The following is an 18280-nucleotide window of genomic DNA, read 5'->3' as shown; positions in this document are numbered from 1 at the left end:
AGTCCAAGTGGAAGGGATGCAAGTGCAGTTATTATTCAAAGGGACATGGAGAATTTCCCCCTGAAGTCTGGTTCAGAACGGACAACGTATGCTTTAGGAAAGAGTTAATGCACCTTCAAACAGGAGCTATTTCCTCCGATTTCCCTTGTATTTCCCTACCCAGAATGCCATGGTCAAGGCACCAAGGATGTTAAAGTATGTAAAGCAAATGATGAATCTGTAACCTTGGCCAGTTGAGCAGCCTGAAAGTGAGAAACATATCCTGACCTTTCTTTCCACACAACTTCCTTAGCCCAAGACATGTCCTGCCTGAAGCTGGGAGTATTTTCCCTCTCTAAAATACAAAAGCTAAGGAAGCAGGCTTTTTCAAGTTATTGGTGTCCGTTCTTTCCAGGAAAGATCCTCCTTGAGGTCTGAAGAAAATGCTAAAGGAAGAAGACAGACCTCTGCTTAGAAGAGCAAGAAGCCTGCTCTCCAGACGTGGTCAATGTCCTAGTCCATCTTGGCCAGTAAGTGGCACGCTTCCTCCGTAATTATTTTAGTAGCCTCTAGAGGAAAATGGATCTTGCTTCCTAGTCCATTTTGGCCATGGCTGTTGTCACAATATTGTAAGAAGGACATTCTCTCATTCCCAAAAATAGTCATCACAAGCAAATAACGTCTTACATAAAAGTTTCTGAAGAACCTAGAACTTTGACTCAGACTTTTAATTGGTGGCTTTGCACTCTTAGGGCTTCCCTTGTGGCTCAGAGAGTATAAAGAATCTGGCTGCAATGATGGGAGACCCAGGTTTGCTCCCTGCGTGGGGAAGATCTCCTGGAGAAGGAAATGGCCATCCACTCCAGTATTCTGCCTGGAGAATCCGATGGACAGAGGAGCCTGGTGGACTATGTTTCATGGGGTGGCAAAGAGTCGGCACGACTGAGTGACTACGCTTTGCAATCTTAAGGGGAAATGGGTAGCCAGAATCCCAAAGAAACAGGAAAGAGCTGTATGAATGGCTGGTGCAGGGGAAGGAGGAGTGAATCTTGAGAGCATACTGGGAATTGCTACAATGTGAGGAAGTATAGGCAGAATTTGTTTTATCCCATTTCACAGATAATTGCATTTTTTACAAATTGAAGGTTGGTGACAAGCCCACGTCAAGCAAGTCTATCAATGCCATTTTCCAATAGCCTTGGCACATTCCATGTCTCTGTGTCATACTGCAGTAATTCTCAGGATATTTCAAACTTTCACTGGCAAAACAATCTGAAGGTCCAGATGATCACTGGTGATTTTTAGCAATAGTGGAATGTTCTAATTAAGGTATATTACCGTCAGGCCACTCAGGATAGCTCTTCTCTTACTCTCGGTAGATCCCCTGCCCCACCGGTACAGCCTAGGCCTATGACTTGCTTTTCTCTGTACTTGTCTGAGGCCCCAGAGTTGATCTTTTGTATCAAAGGGGTGGTGAGGGGCGTGTCCCTCAACTGCTTTCCATGAAAATTAAAGAGCCCGCCTGATCTCACTCCCACTATGATTAGCCATCTCCTCCCTCACCCCCCACCCCCTCCTTCCCCATTCCCCACTTCCCTACCCTCTACTCCCCACCCCGCCATTGCTCTCAGAATGAAGCCTGTCACCATGTGTGAATACTTCCCACCACCCGTGCACCACCCATGGTGGGGTGTTGCTCCAGGACCTTGCTTCACACGTGTGAGTGCCTCCCATCCCTTAAGCCATCCATGCCTCTGTTCTTGACGGCAGATTCTTCCTTTGGTCTCGAAGCTGGGCAAACAAAGGTCTTGTAAGCCTGCAGGGCACAACCCAACAATTGGTGGCAGCCAGGAGATGACAGAAACTCCTGTGAGTGTCAAGATACAGGATGAGGAATGGAAAGTTATTGGGGGCATCCACTAGAATGTGGGTCCCAAGAGTCTCTGGGTGATCCTTGAGGTGGCTGTCCGCTAACCCAGGGGGCCCCAAAGTTGCTGTCTGTAATCCCAAAGTTGTAGGGTATTCCTGAGGTGGCCGTCTGCTACCATATGGTGCCCCAGAATTGCAGGGGGAATCCCAGAAGCAACAGGGAAATCCCTGGGTGGCTGTCCACTAGTACATGGGGCCTTTGGGTGGCTGTCCCTGATGAATGGGCGCTGCCCAGAGAGCTGGAGAACAATGGCCTCAGCTAGCTCTGCTATTGTATCAAAGTGAGCCTTTTGTAATGTTTTAAGCCAGCTTTCTGGAAGGAATTGGTATTTCTCTTGTGCCTTTGCCATATAAATGATCTACCTGGGCTCTCTGATACTAGTGGTCTGTGATCTCTAAGAGTAAGGAGGAAAAGGAGCTTAGGTAAACTCAGTAGAAATAATTATGTTTGGGTAATGTCTATCTAAAATAGTCTCCCCAGATTTTGGTGACTTGAAACTGAGTTAAGAGAATTCGTTGACTTTCTGTGCCCTATGCTTAGTTGTATCACACTCTTGGAGACCCCACGGGCTACAGCCCTCCAGCTTCCTCTGTCCATGGGGATTCCCCAGACAAGAATACTGGAGTAGGTTGCCGGGCCCTCCTCCTGGGATCTTCGCAACCCAGGTCTCCTGCATTGTAGGCAGATTCTTTAGCGACCGAACCACCAGGGAAGCCCAAGAATACTGGAGTGGGGAGTTGGTCTCTCCCTTCTCCAGGGGATCTTCCTGACCCAGGAATCGAATTGGAGTCTCCTGCTCCGCAGGCGCGTTCTTTATCAGCTGAGCTACCGGGGAAGCCCCGCAGGCAGCTTAGGAAGGATGTATAATATTATTTATCTTTCCAGCATCATTTGTACCTAAAGCTTCCCGTGTGAGGACATTCTTTTCCTTTACCTCTCCTTGCAGTCTTTAGTATAACCGAAATAAAACAATACTGTTTACATAAACAGTATTCTCTGTAATACTGAGTGCTTCAATGCCGTAGGAACTGCATTTGGTTTATTCACATGTATTCCTTGGTGACAATTACACAGTCTGTCACTCGGGTACTCAATTTATATGTATAATATGAATGGAATGAATGAGTAAATAAATGTAACCACCCACTCTTTAATAAAGTTTTAAAATGGGGTTTGGATTTCACTTTTTGAGTGAAGAAACTCATTTTCTTTGATTTAATAAATATAACAAAGCACAAATGTAATCACATGAAATGGTAAAGATGCTTTAGAAATTTTAATATGATGTACAGATGAAATGTAATTTTATAAATTTCTGAACATTTTAAGTATGTTAAATGCAAGGAGGAATAAATAAATCAGCAACAGATAACCTCAGGGCAGGCATCACTTAAGGACTCATGCCCCTACAGCTGAATACTTTTATATCTACTTGCTTATTACTACTGACAAAGTATCAACTAAAGTAATTCAATGAATTTGGTGGCTAAAGCAGAAATCAGAGTCTTCTGAAATGAGCACAGGTGAGTGTACGAGGCTGATGTGGCATCTTGGTCGGTGAGAGTCATCTCAAGGTGACTTCAGAGCTCCACCCAGGTTTCTTATCCTTTTCTGCAAGATGGATGACGAAGAGAGGGCTCTCATCATCTCCACCCTGACGGTTTCCCAGGCGCACTCGCTGTATTCCTTCTGTTTCAGGTAGTCACGGATTCCCTGGAAGTACCTCATCACGGCCAGCACGGGGCCCATCCTTCCCTGGTCAGAGGCATCCTCTCCCTTCACCAGGCCCGGGCAAGCATCCAGGTCCTCCAGCTGTTGCATGAGTCCAGCGCGGAGCTGGTCCCGGATGGCCGTGTTCCAGGCAGCAGGGGAGTGCTCTGTCTGTAAGAGGTTGAAGCACTGCTTGAGCATCTCGTGGAGGACAGAGAGGGCCTGGTCCTTCTGGAACTGGCCGCGCTCCAGCATCTCCTGGGGAAGACCGAAGTCTTTTCTGTCCTGCAGACAGGAGCGAGGGGAGAGTCTGCTCATTTGCCGCAGGAGCCTGAGGTTCTGCCTGCCAACCGACACATGGTTCCAAGGCCGGTTACAGCCCAGAGATCCTCCAGGGCTGCAGCTGACCAGCACCAGGGCCATCAGTAGAGAGACCGCGAAAGCCATGGGGAAGATGAGGCTGCTGCTGGCCTGCCTGAGACGGCGTCTGGGTGAACCTTGAGGTAGGGTGTCTGATGACAATCTTTCTAGCAAGGCTTTTAAGTAGGGAAGACGGTACTCATTGTCCGAAAATTTCTCCCTCACTTCCTCATTGTGCTTTCATTTAGATATTACCTATTTGACCTAGAAAATGTAGTCAATCTACACTCTGAAGTTTTACAGTAGAAGTTTAATTTTCCCAATAAACTTTGGATTTGTCAATGAAAATGTGTATCAGTTAGATGAGATACTAAATAAAGGCTGAAGTTATGCAATAATACGAAGACTTATAGACATGTACATAGTTATTATGTACAGATTTAAGTATAATAATAAACATTCCTTCTGTTTGTATTTTGTCAGGAACATAAGTTTTCCTTGATCCTTAACTGCATTTTTCCCTCCTTATCTTACACGTAGGAATTCAGTCACTCAGGCCATATTGATATCTGTATTTTGTTTTCTGTCTCACCCAGGATAAGCTTGTAATTAGGAGTGAGTGAACGACTCAGATGTTTCTGTTCTTTTGAGGACATTCATTCAGGTTCCTGAGATTACATTTCACTGGGGCCACAGGGTCATGAGGAGGGGAGTATTTCCTGCCTAATCAGTAAACCAGGATGACACAGTCATCACGAGTTGCCAGCCCTCCAGGGTGCTCAGGAAGGGGACATACACCTGTGGGCGAACAGCTACCAAGTTGCAGCTACTCCCTACGGTGAGCCCAAGGCAACTCAGGATGTGATAAAATGCAAGATGCAAGAAAATGCAAGGAAAAATGCCCCAGGAGAGCTGAGATGCATGAAAGGAACGTGTTCAGTGAGCCCAGACACTTGCCTCTTCCCATACATGGGGAAAATGCTAAATTCCTTAACTTGAGATAGCTGGTTTTCTTTAATTCACAAAAACGCTTTGATGTTCAGACTACATCCCCGTTCTTGCAAATTCCTGTACAACCTGACGCTTCCCTTCACCTCCTTGGAGCAATTCTCTCAAGGTGAATTGAGAAACTGCCTCCCGAATTCCCTCCAAATAAAGTATAACGCTCATCTTTTAGGTTGTCACTATTTTTCTCTTTTTTGAATTAACTGATTTATTTTATTTGGAGGCTTATTACTTTACAATATTGCAGTGGTTTTTGCCATACATTGACGTGAATCACCCGTGGGTGTACATGTGTCCCCCATCCTGAACTCCCCTCCCACCTGCCTCCCTGTCCCATCCCTCAGCGCGGTCCCGGTGCACCAGCCCTGAGCGCCTGTCGCATTCATCCAACCTGGACTGGCCATCTACTTCACATACGGTAATATACATATTTCAATGCTAGTCTCTCAAATCATCCCACCCTCACCTTCTCCCACAGAGTCCAAAAGTCTGTTCTTTACCTCTGTGTCTCTTCTGCTGTCGCGCATATAGAGTCATTGTTACCTTCTTTCTAAACTCCATATATATGCATTAATATACTACATTAGTGTTTTTCTTTCTGACTTACTTCCCTCTGTATAATAGGCTCAAGATCAACAGTCAGGAACAATATACGAGACATCAGGGTTTCTTTCAACCAGCTTTTTATGGTCGATCTCTAGTCTTCCACGGGCTGTGCCGATACCCCCACCAGGAATCCTGCTTCTTTTCTGGTGCATGTAGGTCTGAAGATTCTCATTAACTGTCTTTCCAGTACCACCTCATTCACAAGGTGGTTATCACCTCTAGTAGCACATCTCCTCTGGAATGACGGTGTCCTCAGCCCAAAGTCTCTGGGCCTCCCCCATGAGGGCAGGCTAACCACATCCTGAGAACTTCAGAATTCTACTGTGGAGGGGCTTGTCTCCTTGTTTGCAAAGTCATTCATCTTCCAGCATCCCCACCCTCTCCCGTGCAGTGTTTGTGTGAAGGAGGGGAGTTCTCAGCGATGACTTCCTCTTCTTCCGATCCATGTCGCCAGCTATCAAGTGTCAGCAGCCCTGAGATGCTGAGATCTGAAGTGTGGAGACCTAAGTAAGTGGTGGCATTATCCAATTGCAATTGTTACACCTTTAGGAGACAATTTTTATTTTGCCACGACAGCTTTTGTTGCTCAATTCTTTTACGTAAAGTGTTCAAGATTTGTTCTGCTCAGAATTTCTGAGTTGGGTATAGGTGACTCAGTGATGGTGTTCTGTATTAGTAAAAGCTTATGTCACAGAAATCAGTCACCTTCAGGTGTTCGTTCAGTCTACATACTTCCGTTGGGCTGACTTGTCGATCCATCTCTGTGCTGTGCTCAGAATGCAGAGCAGTGAGGCCCAGGCTGTGTCAGGGAGAAATAGCCTCGGTTCTCTACTTACTCATGATGTTTTGTTTTAAATTTAAAGAACAGCAAAAGAAAAAAAAAAATTGAAGAACTTATTTTTTGCCTTTTGATTTACTGGCCAGTTTGTCTCTCCTACTGCGTTCCTTTCCGTTTCATCCTAGGGTTAATACAGAAGGAAGGGAAAGAATGGCAGAGGGGCATCACCATATTTTCTGTGATTTTCAAGACTAGAGATTTCTTTTGTTTCTCATTTCAGCTTTCCCGGAAGGCAAAACTTGATAGTTGTTTGTGGACAAAAATAAATCAAATATAATTTTGAATGTCATGAATGAGAATATAGACAACTGTCCTTTCTGCTGACAGTATGGCAAAGTGTAAGTTGAAGAAAGGTCAACCAAAAAACGGAAGGAATCATAATATTTGAAAGTTGTCAAACAGTCTCAAAGACAGCCACGTGCACGTGCTAAGTCGCTTCAGTCATGTCTGACTCTTTGTGACCCTGTGGACAGGCTCCCCTGTCCGTGGGATTCTCCAGGCAAGAATACCTGAGTGGGTTGCTATTTTCTCCTCCAGCGAATCATCCCGACCCAGGAATTAAACCGTGGTCTCTTATGTCTCCTGGATTGACACGCAAGTTCTTTACCACTGGTGTCACCTGGGAAGCCTCCACAAAGACAGCCAGGTGAGACCAAAAATTGAAGATGTAGTCTTGCCCCCAAAAGGGGCCCCAAAGTGTTGAAGGAAGAAAGAAAAGGAACAAAACTTAGTTAAGAAACAAATTGGACAGCCCTCTCATTTGTCAGTTGGAGAGAAGCAAACTAAAGACAAGCCTGTACACTGAGGCAGAAACTGGACAGATCTAGGCTAAACTGAAGCCCTTCCCCACTCTCTGAGCAAACACTCGTGCACACATGCACACACACCCACCCACACGCACGCACACACACATGGATACATCCTGGTTAATTCCTGAATTACGATTGGATTACCTCAATAGTTCTCGAGTCTACCCAAATAGGCACACCCCAGGCTATTGGTTGGCAACAGTTGTATTCTCTGAGCTCCCTCTATTTGTGGCTGTGTTCTGTCTTACTCCTGAGTCAAGGTGGAAGGGATGCAAGTGCGGTGATTCTTCAAAGGGAATAATAAATCTAAAGGAAGGCTTTAAACAGGGAAGACAGTACTCATTGTCAGAAATTTTCTCTCTCACATCCATTATGTGTTTTCATTTAGACATTTTCTATTTGACCCAGAAAATGTAATTAACCTATACTTTTAATTTGTATAATAAGTGTTTTGTTTTCCCACTAAACTTTTGATGTATCACTCCAAATGGGTATCAGATAAATGAGAAACAAATTAAAGGCTGAGGTTATGTAGGGATGTAGAGACTTATACACATGTACATACTTCTGTGCACATTTTAATATATATAAAGATTCCTTTTCTTTGTGTCAGGAACAAAATCTTTCCTTGATTCTGGACTGCATTTTTTCTCTCCTTATCTTATACATACGAGGTCACAGTCCCTCAGGCCCTACAGGTTTCTGTATTTTATTTTCTGTTTTAATCGGAGCAGAGGCTTGTAATTGTTAGTGCATGAGCTAATCGGTTGTTTCTGCTCTTTTGAGAACATTCATTCAGGTTCCTGAGGTTACATTTCACTGGGACCACAGGCCACGAGGAACAAACTGTTTTCTACCATATCCGTAAAGCAGGATGACACAGTCATCAGAGTTTCCAGCCCTCCAGGGTGCTCAGGAAGGAGGAATATACCTCTGGTCTGACAGCTGTCAGATTGCAGCCACTCCCTAATGTGAGCCCAAGGGAACTCGGGATGGGGAAAAATGCAAGGCGCACGGCCCCAGGATAGCCAAGATGCATGAAAAGAATGATTTCAGTGAGCCCCGACTCTTGCATCCTGCCATGCATAGCAAAGTGCTAAATTCCGTAACTTGAGATACCGGGTTTTCTCCGAGTCACCAAAATATTTTGAGGTTCGGACTACCTTCCCTCTCTTGCAAACTTCTGTGGAACCTGGCTCCTCCCCCCACGTCCTTGGAGCACTTCTCTCAGGGTGACTTGAAATACTGTCTCCTGAATTCCCACCAAATAAAACTTAACTCTCAGCTTTTAGGTTGTGACTTTTCTCTTCAAGTTGACAGTCAGGAATAATATCCGAGACATCGCTATTCTTTTCACCATTTTTTTTTTTTTACAGTAGATGTATAGTCCTCTACAAGCTGTGCCAGTACCCAACCAAACACAACATAACTCTCAACTTTTAGGTTCTGACTTTTTTCTTCATGTTGACAGTCAAGAATAATATACTAGACATCACCATTTCTTTCCACTGTTTTTTGTTTTTTTAACGGTAGATCTATAGTCCTCTATAGGCTGTGCCAATACCCCCACCAGGAATCCTGGTTCTTTGTGGTGCACTTAAGTGTGAAGATTCTAAACCAAGATAATTCATTGTATTTCCAACACTGCCTCACTCACAAGGTAGTTTTCACCTCTAATAGCACTTTTCGTCTGGAATGACAGTGTCCTCAGCCCAAACTCTCTGGGACTCACTCGTGAGGGCAGGCTTACCACTTTGAGACGTTGAGGATTTTACTGTGGAGGGGCTTGTCCCTTTGTTTGCAAAATCATTCATCTTCCAGAATCCCCACCCTCTCCCTGCAGTGTTTTTGTGGAGGACTGGAGTTCTCAGTGCTGACCTCCTCTTCTGCCCTGTGTCCCACGTTATCAAGGGTCAGCAGCCATAAGACGCTGAGAGCTACAGTGTGTTTTTGTCTACGAGTGTGTGTGTTAGTCGCTCAGTGGTGTCCGATTCTTTGCGACCCCGTTGACTGTAGCCCGCCAGACTCCTGTGTCCATTGGATTTTCCAGGCAAGAATACTCCATAGGTGGAGGCATTATGCAAGTGCAATTGTTTCACCTTTACTAGACAATGCTTAGTTTGCCACTACAGCTTTTATCATTCAAACTTTTTACTTAAACTGTTGAACATATGTTTTGCTCAGAATGTCTGAGTTGGCTATAGGGAATTCAGTGATGGTGTTATATATCATTATAAGCTTATATCACAGAAATCGGTGACCTTTAGTTGTTCATTCAGTGCATACTTGGGTTGGGCCGCAATGTCTATCCATGTATATTTCGTGCTGAGACTGCGGAGCCATGAGGCCGGGCTGTGTCAGGGAGAAATAGCCTCGTTTCTTTACCTACTCATGATGTTTCGTTTTAAATTTAAATCACAACAAAAGACTTAGGAACTTATATTCTCTATAGTGATTTGCTGGTTGAAGTTTGTCTCTCTCCTCCTGGGTTTCGTGCCATCTCATCCTAGGGTTAAGACAAAGGGAAATAAAAGAATGCCAGAGGGGCTTCACCTCATTTTCTGTGATTGTCAAGACTTGAGATATTTTGTTTCTCATTGCAACTTTCCTAGAAAGCAAAACCGTAGTTGTTTGTGGGCAAACATAAAACATATGTATATCTGAACGTCATGAAAGTGAAGAAGATAAGTGACATTTCTGCTGACAAAATGGCAAAGTGTAAGTTAAATCTCAAAAAAGCTCAGCCAAACAGTGGAAGAATCATAATATCTGAAGAATGTTAAACAGTCACAAAGACAGGCATGTGTGCGTGCTAAGTCGCTTCAGTCACGCCTGACTCTTGGGACCCAGTGGACAGGCACCCTTGTCCATGGGATTCTCCAGGCAATAACAGTGGAGTGGGTTGCCATTTCCTCCTCCAGGCCATCTTCCCGACCCAGGGAGTAAACCCAGATCTCTTATGTCTCCTGCAGTGGCAGGTGTGTTGTTTAGCACCGGTGCCCCCTGGGACGCCCCCACAAAGAGAGCCAGATGAGTCCAAAAATTATCCACGTGGTCTTGCCCCCAAAAGTGTCCCCAGAGTGTTAAGGCAGAAAGAAAAAAACCCCAAACTTACTTAACACACAGGAGAAGGAAATGACAACCCACTCCAGTTTTCTTGCCTGGAGAATGCCAGGGACCGGGAGCCTGGCGGGTACACTCCAGTGCAGATCAGTCACTCAGACATGTCTGACTCTTGCGACCCCATGGACCGCAGCATGCCAGGCCTCCCGGTCCATCACCAACTCCTGGGGTTTACTCAAACTCATGTCCATTGAGTCGGTGATGCCATCCAGCCACCTCATCCTCAGTCGTCCCCTTCTCCTCCCGCCTTCAATCTTTCCCAGCCTCAGGATGTTTTCCAAGGAGTCAGTTCTTCCCATCAGGTAGCCAAAGTATTGGAGTTTCAGCTTCAGCATCAGTCCTTCCAATGAATATTGAGGACTGACTTCTTTTAGGATGGACCGGTTGGATCTCCTTGCAGTCCAAGGGACTCTCAAGAGTCTTCTCCAACACCACAGTTCAAAAGCATCAATTCTTCGGCGCTCAGCTTTCTCCATGGTCCGACTCTCACGATCATATGTGACCACTGGAAAAAACATAGACTTGATTGGATGGACCTTTGTTGGCATAGTGATGTCTCTGGTTTTTAATATGCTGTCGAGGTTGGTGGCTAAGTGACAAATGTGGTCCACTGGAGAAGGGAATGGCAAAGCACTTCAGTATTCTTGCCTTGAGAACCCCATGAACAGTATGAAAAGGGTACAGACCCCGGAGTCGCAAACGAGTACTACTCAACGGAGCAACTGACGTGTATTTAACCTCCAAGTTAGAGATCCCTGAGAATGTCAGTTCCTAGGCAGATTGATAAGAAGTCTGGGGTCCCCAAGGACGTGAGAGGGGTCTGGGGCTCTCCAGGAGGACATAGGGTTCTGGAGTTCTCAAGGAGGAGAAATAAACAAACTTGTTTTTCTACATTGCTTTGTCTTAGTCAATAGAGCAATGTATCTGGCTCGAGGACATGTTTGTCCTTACCAAGAACCTGCTGACTTATCCTAAGATTATATTAGGGGAGTGGGTCTGGTAAGATCTTTCTATTGTTAGTTCTAATCCCGTTATCTTAAAATGTATATTGTGGGAGTGGGTCTAGTATGATCTGTGAACCTTGAGACATTCTTTTGATTTATTGTAATAACCAATTAAAAAGAATATAGCTTCCTTGCTAAGGCTAGCGAGTGGGGCACTTTTGTCCTCCTTCTGATGCCTATGCCAGAAGCTTCCTCTGTCGCTTTTTATACTTGAATAAAACCCTGCTATACAAAAGCTCTTGGGTGATCAAGGCTGGTCCCCGGGCCCCAAGCTCAATCTTCTTCGGAGATCAGGAATCCGACATCCTCTGCTGCAAGCTATCAGCCCGCTCATCCATTAACTGGAGAGAAGCAATCTAAAGATGATGTCTGTAACCTGAAGCAGAGATTTGAGAGATCTAGTCTATATTGAACCCTTCTCTGCTACTTGATCAGTAAACCCATACACGCACTCTCTCTCTCTCTCTCTCTCTCTCTCTCTTCCTGGTTAACCTCCTCGATGACGGTATTCCATTACCTTAATCGTTCTCAATTCTACCCAAGTAGGTACACCCCAGGTTATTGGTTGGCAACAATTGGATGCCCTGAAATCCCCTTATTTGCGTCTGTGTTCTCTCTTACAGGCTTCCCTGATGGTTCGGACGGTAAAAACATCTGCCTACCATGCAGGAGACCCCGGTTCGATACCTGGGTTGGGAAGATCCCCTGGAGAAGGAAATGGCAACCCACTCCAGTACTCTTGCCTGGAAAATCCCATGGACAGAGGATCCTGCTAGGCTACGGTCCATGGGGTCGCAGGAGTTGGACACGACTGAGTGACTTCACTCTCTCTCTTACTGCTGAGTCCAAGTGGAAGGGATGCAAGTGCAGTTATTATTCAAAGGGACATGGAGAATTTCCCCCTGAAGTCTGGTTCAGAACGGACAACGTATGCTTTAGGAAAGAGTTAATGCACCTTCAAACAGGAGCTATTTCCTCCGATTTCCCTTGTATTTCCCTACCCAGAATGCCATGGTCAAGGCACCAAGGATGTTAAAGTATGTAAAGCAAATGATGAATCTGTAACCTTGGCCAGTTGAGCAGCCTGAAAGTGAGAAACATATCCTGACCTTTCTTTCCACACAACTTCCTTAGCCCAAGACATGTCCTGCCTGAAGCTGGGAGTATTTTCCCTCTCTAAAATACAAAAGCTAAGGAAGCAGGCTTTTTCAAGTTATTGGTGTCCGTTCTTTCCAGGAAAGATCCTCCTTGAGGTCTGAAGAAAATGCTAAAGGAAGAAGACAGACCTCTGCTTAGAAGAGCAAGAAGCCTGCTCTCCAGACGTGGTCAATGTCCTAGTCCATCTTGGCCAGTAAGTGGCACGCTTCCTCCGTAATTATTTTAGTAGCCTCTAGAGGAAAATGGATCTTGCTTCCTAGTCCATTTTGGCCATGGCTGTTGTCACAATATTGTAAGAAGGACATTCTCTCATTCCCAAAAATAGTCATCACAAGCAAATAACGTCTTACATAAAAGTTTCTGAAGAACCTAGAACTTTGACTCAGACTTTTAATTGGTGGCTTTGCACTCTTAGGGCTTCCCTTGTGGCTCAGAGAGTAAAGAATCTGGCTGCAATGATGGGAGACCCAGGTTTGCTCCCTGCGTGGGGAAGATCTCCTGGAGAAGGAAATGGCCATCCACTCCAGTATTCTGCCTGGAGAATCCGATGGACAGAGGAGCCTGGTGGACTATGTTTCATGGGGTGGCAAAGAGTCGGCACGACTGAGTGACTACGCTTTGCAATCTTAAGGGGAAATGGGTAGCCAGAATCCCAAAGAAACAGGAAAGAGCTGTATGAATGGCTGGTGCAGGGGAAGGAGGAGTGAATCTTGAGAGCATACTGGGAATTGCTACAATGTGAGGAAGTATAGGCAGAATTTGTTTTATCCCATTTCACAGATAATTGCATTTTTTACAAATTGAAGGTTGGTGACAAGCCCACGTCAAGCAAGTCTATCAATGCCATTTTCCAATAGCCTTGGCACATTCCATGTCTCTGTGTCATACTGCAGTAATTCTCAGGATATTTCAAACTTTCACTGGCAAAACAATCTGAAGGTCCAGATGATCACTGGTGATTTTTAGCAATAGTGGAATGTTCTAATTAAGGTATATTACCGTCAGGCCACTCAGGATAGCTCTTCTCTTACTCTCGGTAGATCCCCTGCCCCACCGGTACAGCCTAGGCCTATGACTTGCTTTTCTCTGTACTTGTCTGAGGCCCCAGAGTTGATCTTTTGTATCAAAGGGGTGGTGAGGGGCGTGTCCCTCAACTGCTTTCCATGAAAATTAAAGAGCCCGCCTGATCTCACTCCCACTATGATTAGCCATCTCCTCCCTCACCCCCCACCCCCTCCTTCCCCATTCCCCACTTCCCTACCCTCTACTCCCCACCCCGCCATTGCTCTCAGAATGAAGCCTGTCACCATGTGTGAATACTTCCCACCACCCGTGCACCACCCATGGTGGGGTGTTGCTCCAGGACCTTGCTTCACACGTGTGAGTGCCTCCCATCCCTTAAGCCATCCATGCCTCTGTTCTTGACGGCAGATTCTTCCTTTGGTCTCGAAGCTGGGCAAACAAAGGTCTTGTAAGCCTGCAGGGCACAACCCAACAATTGGTGGCAGCCAGGAGATGACAGAAACTCCTGTGAGTGTCAAGATACAGGATGAGGAATGGAAAGTTATTGGGGGCATCCACTAGAATGTGGGTCCCAAGAGTCTCTGGGTGATCCTTGAGGTGGCTGTCCGCTAACCCAGGGGGCCCCAAAGTTGCTGTCTGTAATCCCAAAGTTGTAGGGTATTCCTGAGGTGGCCGTCTGCTACCATATGGTGCCCCAGAATTGCAGGGGGAATCCCAGAAGCAACAGGGAAATCCCTGGGTGGCTGTCCACTAGTACATGGGGCCTTTGGGTGGCTGTCCCTGATGAATGGGCGCTGCCCAGAGAGCTGGAGAACAATGGCCTCAGCTAGCTCTGCTATTGTATCAAAGTGAGCCTTTTGTAATGTTTTAAGCCAGCTTTCTGGAAGGAATTGGTATTTCTCTTGTGCCTTTGCCATATAAATGATCTACCTGGGCTCTCTGATACTAGTGGTCTGTGATCTCTAAGAGTAAGGAGGAAAAGGAGCTTAGGTAAACTCGGTAGAAATAATTATGTTTGGGTAATGTCTATCTAAAATAGTCTCCCCAGATTTTGGTGACTTGAAACTGAGTTAAGAGAATTCGTTGACTTTCTGTGCCCTATGCTTAGTTGTATCACACTCTTGGAGACCCCACGGGCTACAGCCCTCCAGCTTCCTCTGTCCATGGGGATTCCCCAGACAAGAATACTGGAGTAGGTTGCCGGGCCCTCCTCCTGGGATCTTCGCAACCCAGGTCTCCTGCATTGTAGGCAGATTCTTTAGCGACCGAACCACCAGGGAAGCCCAAGAATACTGGAGTGGGGAGTTGGTCTCTCCCTTCTCCAGGGGATCTTCCTGACCCAGGAATCGAATTGGAGTCTCCTGCTCCGCAGGCGCGTTCTTTATCAGCTGAGCTACCGGGGAAGCCCCGCAGGCAGCTTAGGAAGGATGTATAATATTATTTATCTTTCCAGCATCATTTGTACCTAAAGCTTCCCGTGTGAGGACATTCTTTTCCTTTACCTCTCCTTGCAGTCTTTAGTATAACCGAAATAAAACAATACTGTTTACATAAACAGTATTCTCTGTAATACTGAGTGCTTCAATGCCGTAGGAACTGCATTTGGTTTATTCACATGTATTCCTTGGTGACAATTACACAGTCTGTCACTCGGGTACTCAATTTATATGTATAATATGAATGGAATGAATGAGTAAATAAATGTAACCACCCACTCTTTAATAAAGTTTTAAAATGGGGTTTGGATTTCACTTTTTGAGTGAAGAAACTCATTTTCTTTGATTTAATAAATATAACAAAGCACAAATGTAATCACATGAAATGGTAAAGATGCTTTAGAAATTTTAATATGATGTACAGATGAAATGTAATTTTATAAATTTCTGAACATTTTAAGTATGTTAAATGCAAGGAGGAATAAATAAATCAGCAACAGATAACCTCAGGGCAGGCATCACTTAAGGACTCATGCCCCTACAGCTGAATACTTTTATATCTACTTGCTTATTACTACTGACAAAGTATCAACTAAAGTAATTCAATGAATTTGGTGGCTAAAGCAGAAATCAGAGTCTTCTGAAATGAGCACAGGTGAGTGTACGAGGCTGATGTGGCATCTTGGTCGGTGAGAGTCATCTCAAGGTGACTTCAGAGCTCCACCCAGGTTTCTTATCCTTTTCTGCAAGATGGATGACGAAGAGAGGGCTCTCATCATCTCCACCCTGACGGTTTCCCAGGCGCACTCGCTGTATTCCTTCTGTTTCAGGTAGTCACGGATTCCCTGGAAGTACCTCATCACGGCCAGCACGGGGCCCATCCTTCCCTGGTCAGAGGCATCCTCTCCCTTCACCAGGCCCGGGCAAGCATCCAGGTCCTCCAGCTGTTGCATGAGTCCAGCGCGGAGCTGGTCCCGGATGGCCGTGTTCCAGGCAGCAGGGGAGTGCTCTGTCTGTAAGAGGTTGAAGCACTGCTTGAGCATCTCGTGGAGGACAGAGAGGGCCTGGTCCTTCTGGAACTGGCCGCGCTCCAGCATCTCCTGGGGAAGACCGAAGTCTTTTCTGTCCTGCAGACAGGAGCGAGGGGAGAGTCTGCTCATTTGCCGCAGGAGCCTGAGGTTCTGCCTGCCAACCGACACATGGTTCCAAGGCCGGTTACAGCCCAGAGATCCTCCAGGGCTGCAGCTGACCAGCACCAGGGCCATCAGTAGAGAGACCGCGAAAGCCATGGGGAAGATGAGGCTGCTGCTGGCCTGCCTGAGACGGCGTCTGGGTGAACCTTGAGGTAGGGTGTCTGATGACAATCTTTCTAGCAAGGCTTTTAAGTAGGGAAGACGGTACTCATTGTCCGAAAATTTCTCCCTCACTTCCTCATTGTGCTTTCATTTAGATATTACCTATTTGACCTAGAAAATGTAGTCAATCTACACTCTGAAGTTTTACAGTAGAAGTTTAATTTTCCCAATAAACTTTGGATTTGTCAATGAAAATGTGTATCAGTTAGATGAGATACTAAATAAAGGCTGAAGTTATGCAATAATACGAAGACTTATAGACATGTACATAGTTATTATGTACAGATTTAAGTATAATAATAAACATTCCTTCTGTTTGTATTTTGTCAGGAACATAAGTTTTCCTTGATCCTTAACTGCATTTTTCCCTCCTTATCTTACACGTAGGAATTCAGTCACTCAGGCCATATTGATATCTGTATTTTGTTTTCTGTCTCACCCAGGATAAGCTTGTAATTAGGAGTGAGTGAACGACTCAGATGTTTCTGTTCTTTTGAGGACATTCATTCAGGTTCCTGAGATTACATTTCACTGGGGCCACAGGGTCATGAGGAGGGGAGTATTTCCTGCCTAATCAGTAAACCAGGATGACACAGTCATCACGAGTTGCCAGCCCTCCAGGGTGCTCAGGAAGGGGACATACACCTGTGGGCGAACAGCTACCAAGTTGCAGCTACTCCCTACGGTGAGCCCAAGGCAACTCAGGATGTGATAAAATGCAAGATGCAAGAAAATGCAAGGAAAAATGCCCCAGGAGAGCTGAGATGCATGAAAGGAACGTGTTCAGTGAGCCCAGACACTTGCCTCTTCCCATACATGGGGAAAATGCTAAATTCCTTAACTTGAGATAGCTGGTTTTCTTTAATTCACAAAAACGCTTTGATGTTCAGACTACATCCCCGTTCTTGCAAATTCCTGTACAACCTGACGCTTCCCTTCACCTCCTTGGAGCAATTCTCTCAAGGTGAATTGAGAAACTGCCTCCCGAATTCCCTCCAAATAAAGTATAACGCTCATCTTTTAGGTTGTCACTATTTTTCTCTTTTTTGAATTAACTGATTTATTTTATTTGGAGGCTTATTACTTTACAATATTGCAGTGGTTTTTGCCATACATTGACGTGAATCACCCGTGGGTGTACATGTGTCCCCCATCCTGAACTCCCCTCCCACCTGCCTCCCTGTCCCATCCCTCAGCGCGGTCCCGGTGCACCAGCCCTGAGCGCCTGTCGCATTCATCCAACCTGGACTGGCCATCTACTTCACATACGGTAATATACATATTTCAATGCTAGTCTCTCAAATCATCCCACCCTCACCTTCTCCCACAGAGTCCAAAAGTCTGTTCTTTACCTCTGTGTCTCTTCTGCTGTCGCGCATATAGAGTCATTGTTACCTTCTTTCTAAACTCCATATATATGCATTAATATACTACATTAGTGTTTTTCTTTCTGACTTACTTCCCTCTGTATAATAGGCTCAAGATCAACAGTCAGGAACAATATACGAGACATCAGGGTTTCTTTCAACCAGCTTTTTATGGTCGATCTCTAGTCTTCCACGGGCTGTGCCGATACCCCCACCAGGAATCCTGCTTCTTTTCTGGTGCATGTAGGTCTGAAGATTCTCATTAACTGTCTTTCCAGTACCACCTCATTCACAAGGTGGTTATCACCTCTAGTAGCACATCTCCTCTGGAATGACGGTGTCCTCAGCCCAAAGTCTCTGGGCCTCCCCCATGAGGGCAGGCTAACCACATCCTGAGAACTTCAGAATTCTACTGTGGAGGGGCTTGTCTCCTTGTTTGCAAAGTCATTCATCTTCCAGCATCCCCACCCTCTCCCGTGCAGTGTTTGTGTGAAGGAGGGGAGTTCTCAGCGATGACTTCCTCTTCTTCCGATCCATGTCGCCAGCTATCAAGTGTCAGCAGCCCTGAGATGCTGAG

General features: G+C 45.6%; 2 protein-coding genes across 2 annotated transcripts; both read right to left on the bottom strand.

The window, feature by feature from the left end:
- Positions 1-3478: 3478 nt before the first annotated feature.
- Positions 3479-4066, bottom strand: LOC145516214 (interferon tau-like). Its single transcript, XM_081517325.1, has one exon. The coding sequence runs from the start codon at positions 4064-4066 to the stop codon at positions 3479-3481; it is 588 nt and encodes a 195-aa protein (XP_081373451.1).
- Positions 4067-15682: 11616 nt separating this feature from the next.
- On the bottom strand, positions 15683-16270 carry LOC145516198 (interferon tau-like). The gene has a single exon (XM_081517322.1). It carries the CDS (start codon positions 16268-16270, stop codon positions 15683-15685), a length of 588 nt encoding a protein of 195 aa, XP_081373448.1.
- Positions 16271-18280: the final 2010 nt, after the last annotated feature.

Source organism: Giraffa tippelskirchi, chromosome 1, assembly GCF_054371585.1.
Source record: "Giraffa tippelskirchi isolate mGirTip1 chromosome 1, T2T-mGirTip1v1.2.pri, whole genome shotgun sequence".
Lineage (NCBI taxonomy): Eukaryota > Metazoa > Chordata > Mammalia > Artiodactyla > Giraffidae > Giraffa > Giraffa tippelskirchi.
Note: the sequence above shows the minus strand (reverse complement) of the source record. Positions and strands in the feature narration are given on the sequence as shown.

What these genes read in the sequence shown, in the direction of transcription:
- LOC145516198 (XM_081517322.1), bottom strand. Translation starts at nt 16,270, where the DNA reads ATGGCTTTCGCGGTCTCTCTACTGATGGCCCTGGTGCTGGTCAGCTGC.
- LOC145516214 (XM_081517325.1), bottom strand. Translation starts at nt 4,066, where the DNA reads ATGGCTTTCGCGGTCTCTCTACTGATGGCCCTGGTGCTGGTCAGCTGC.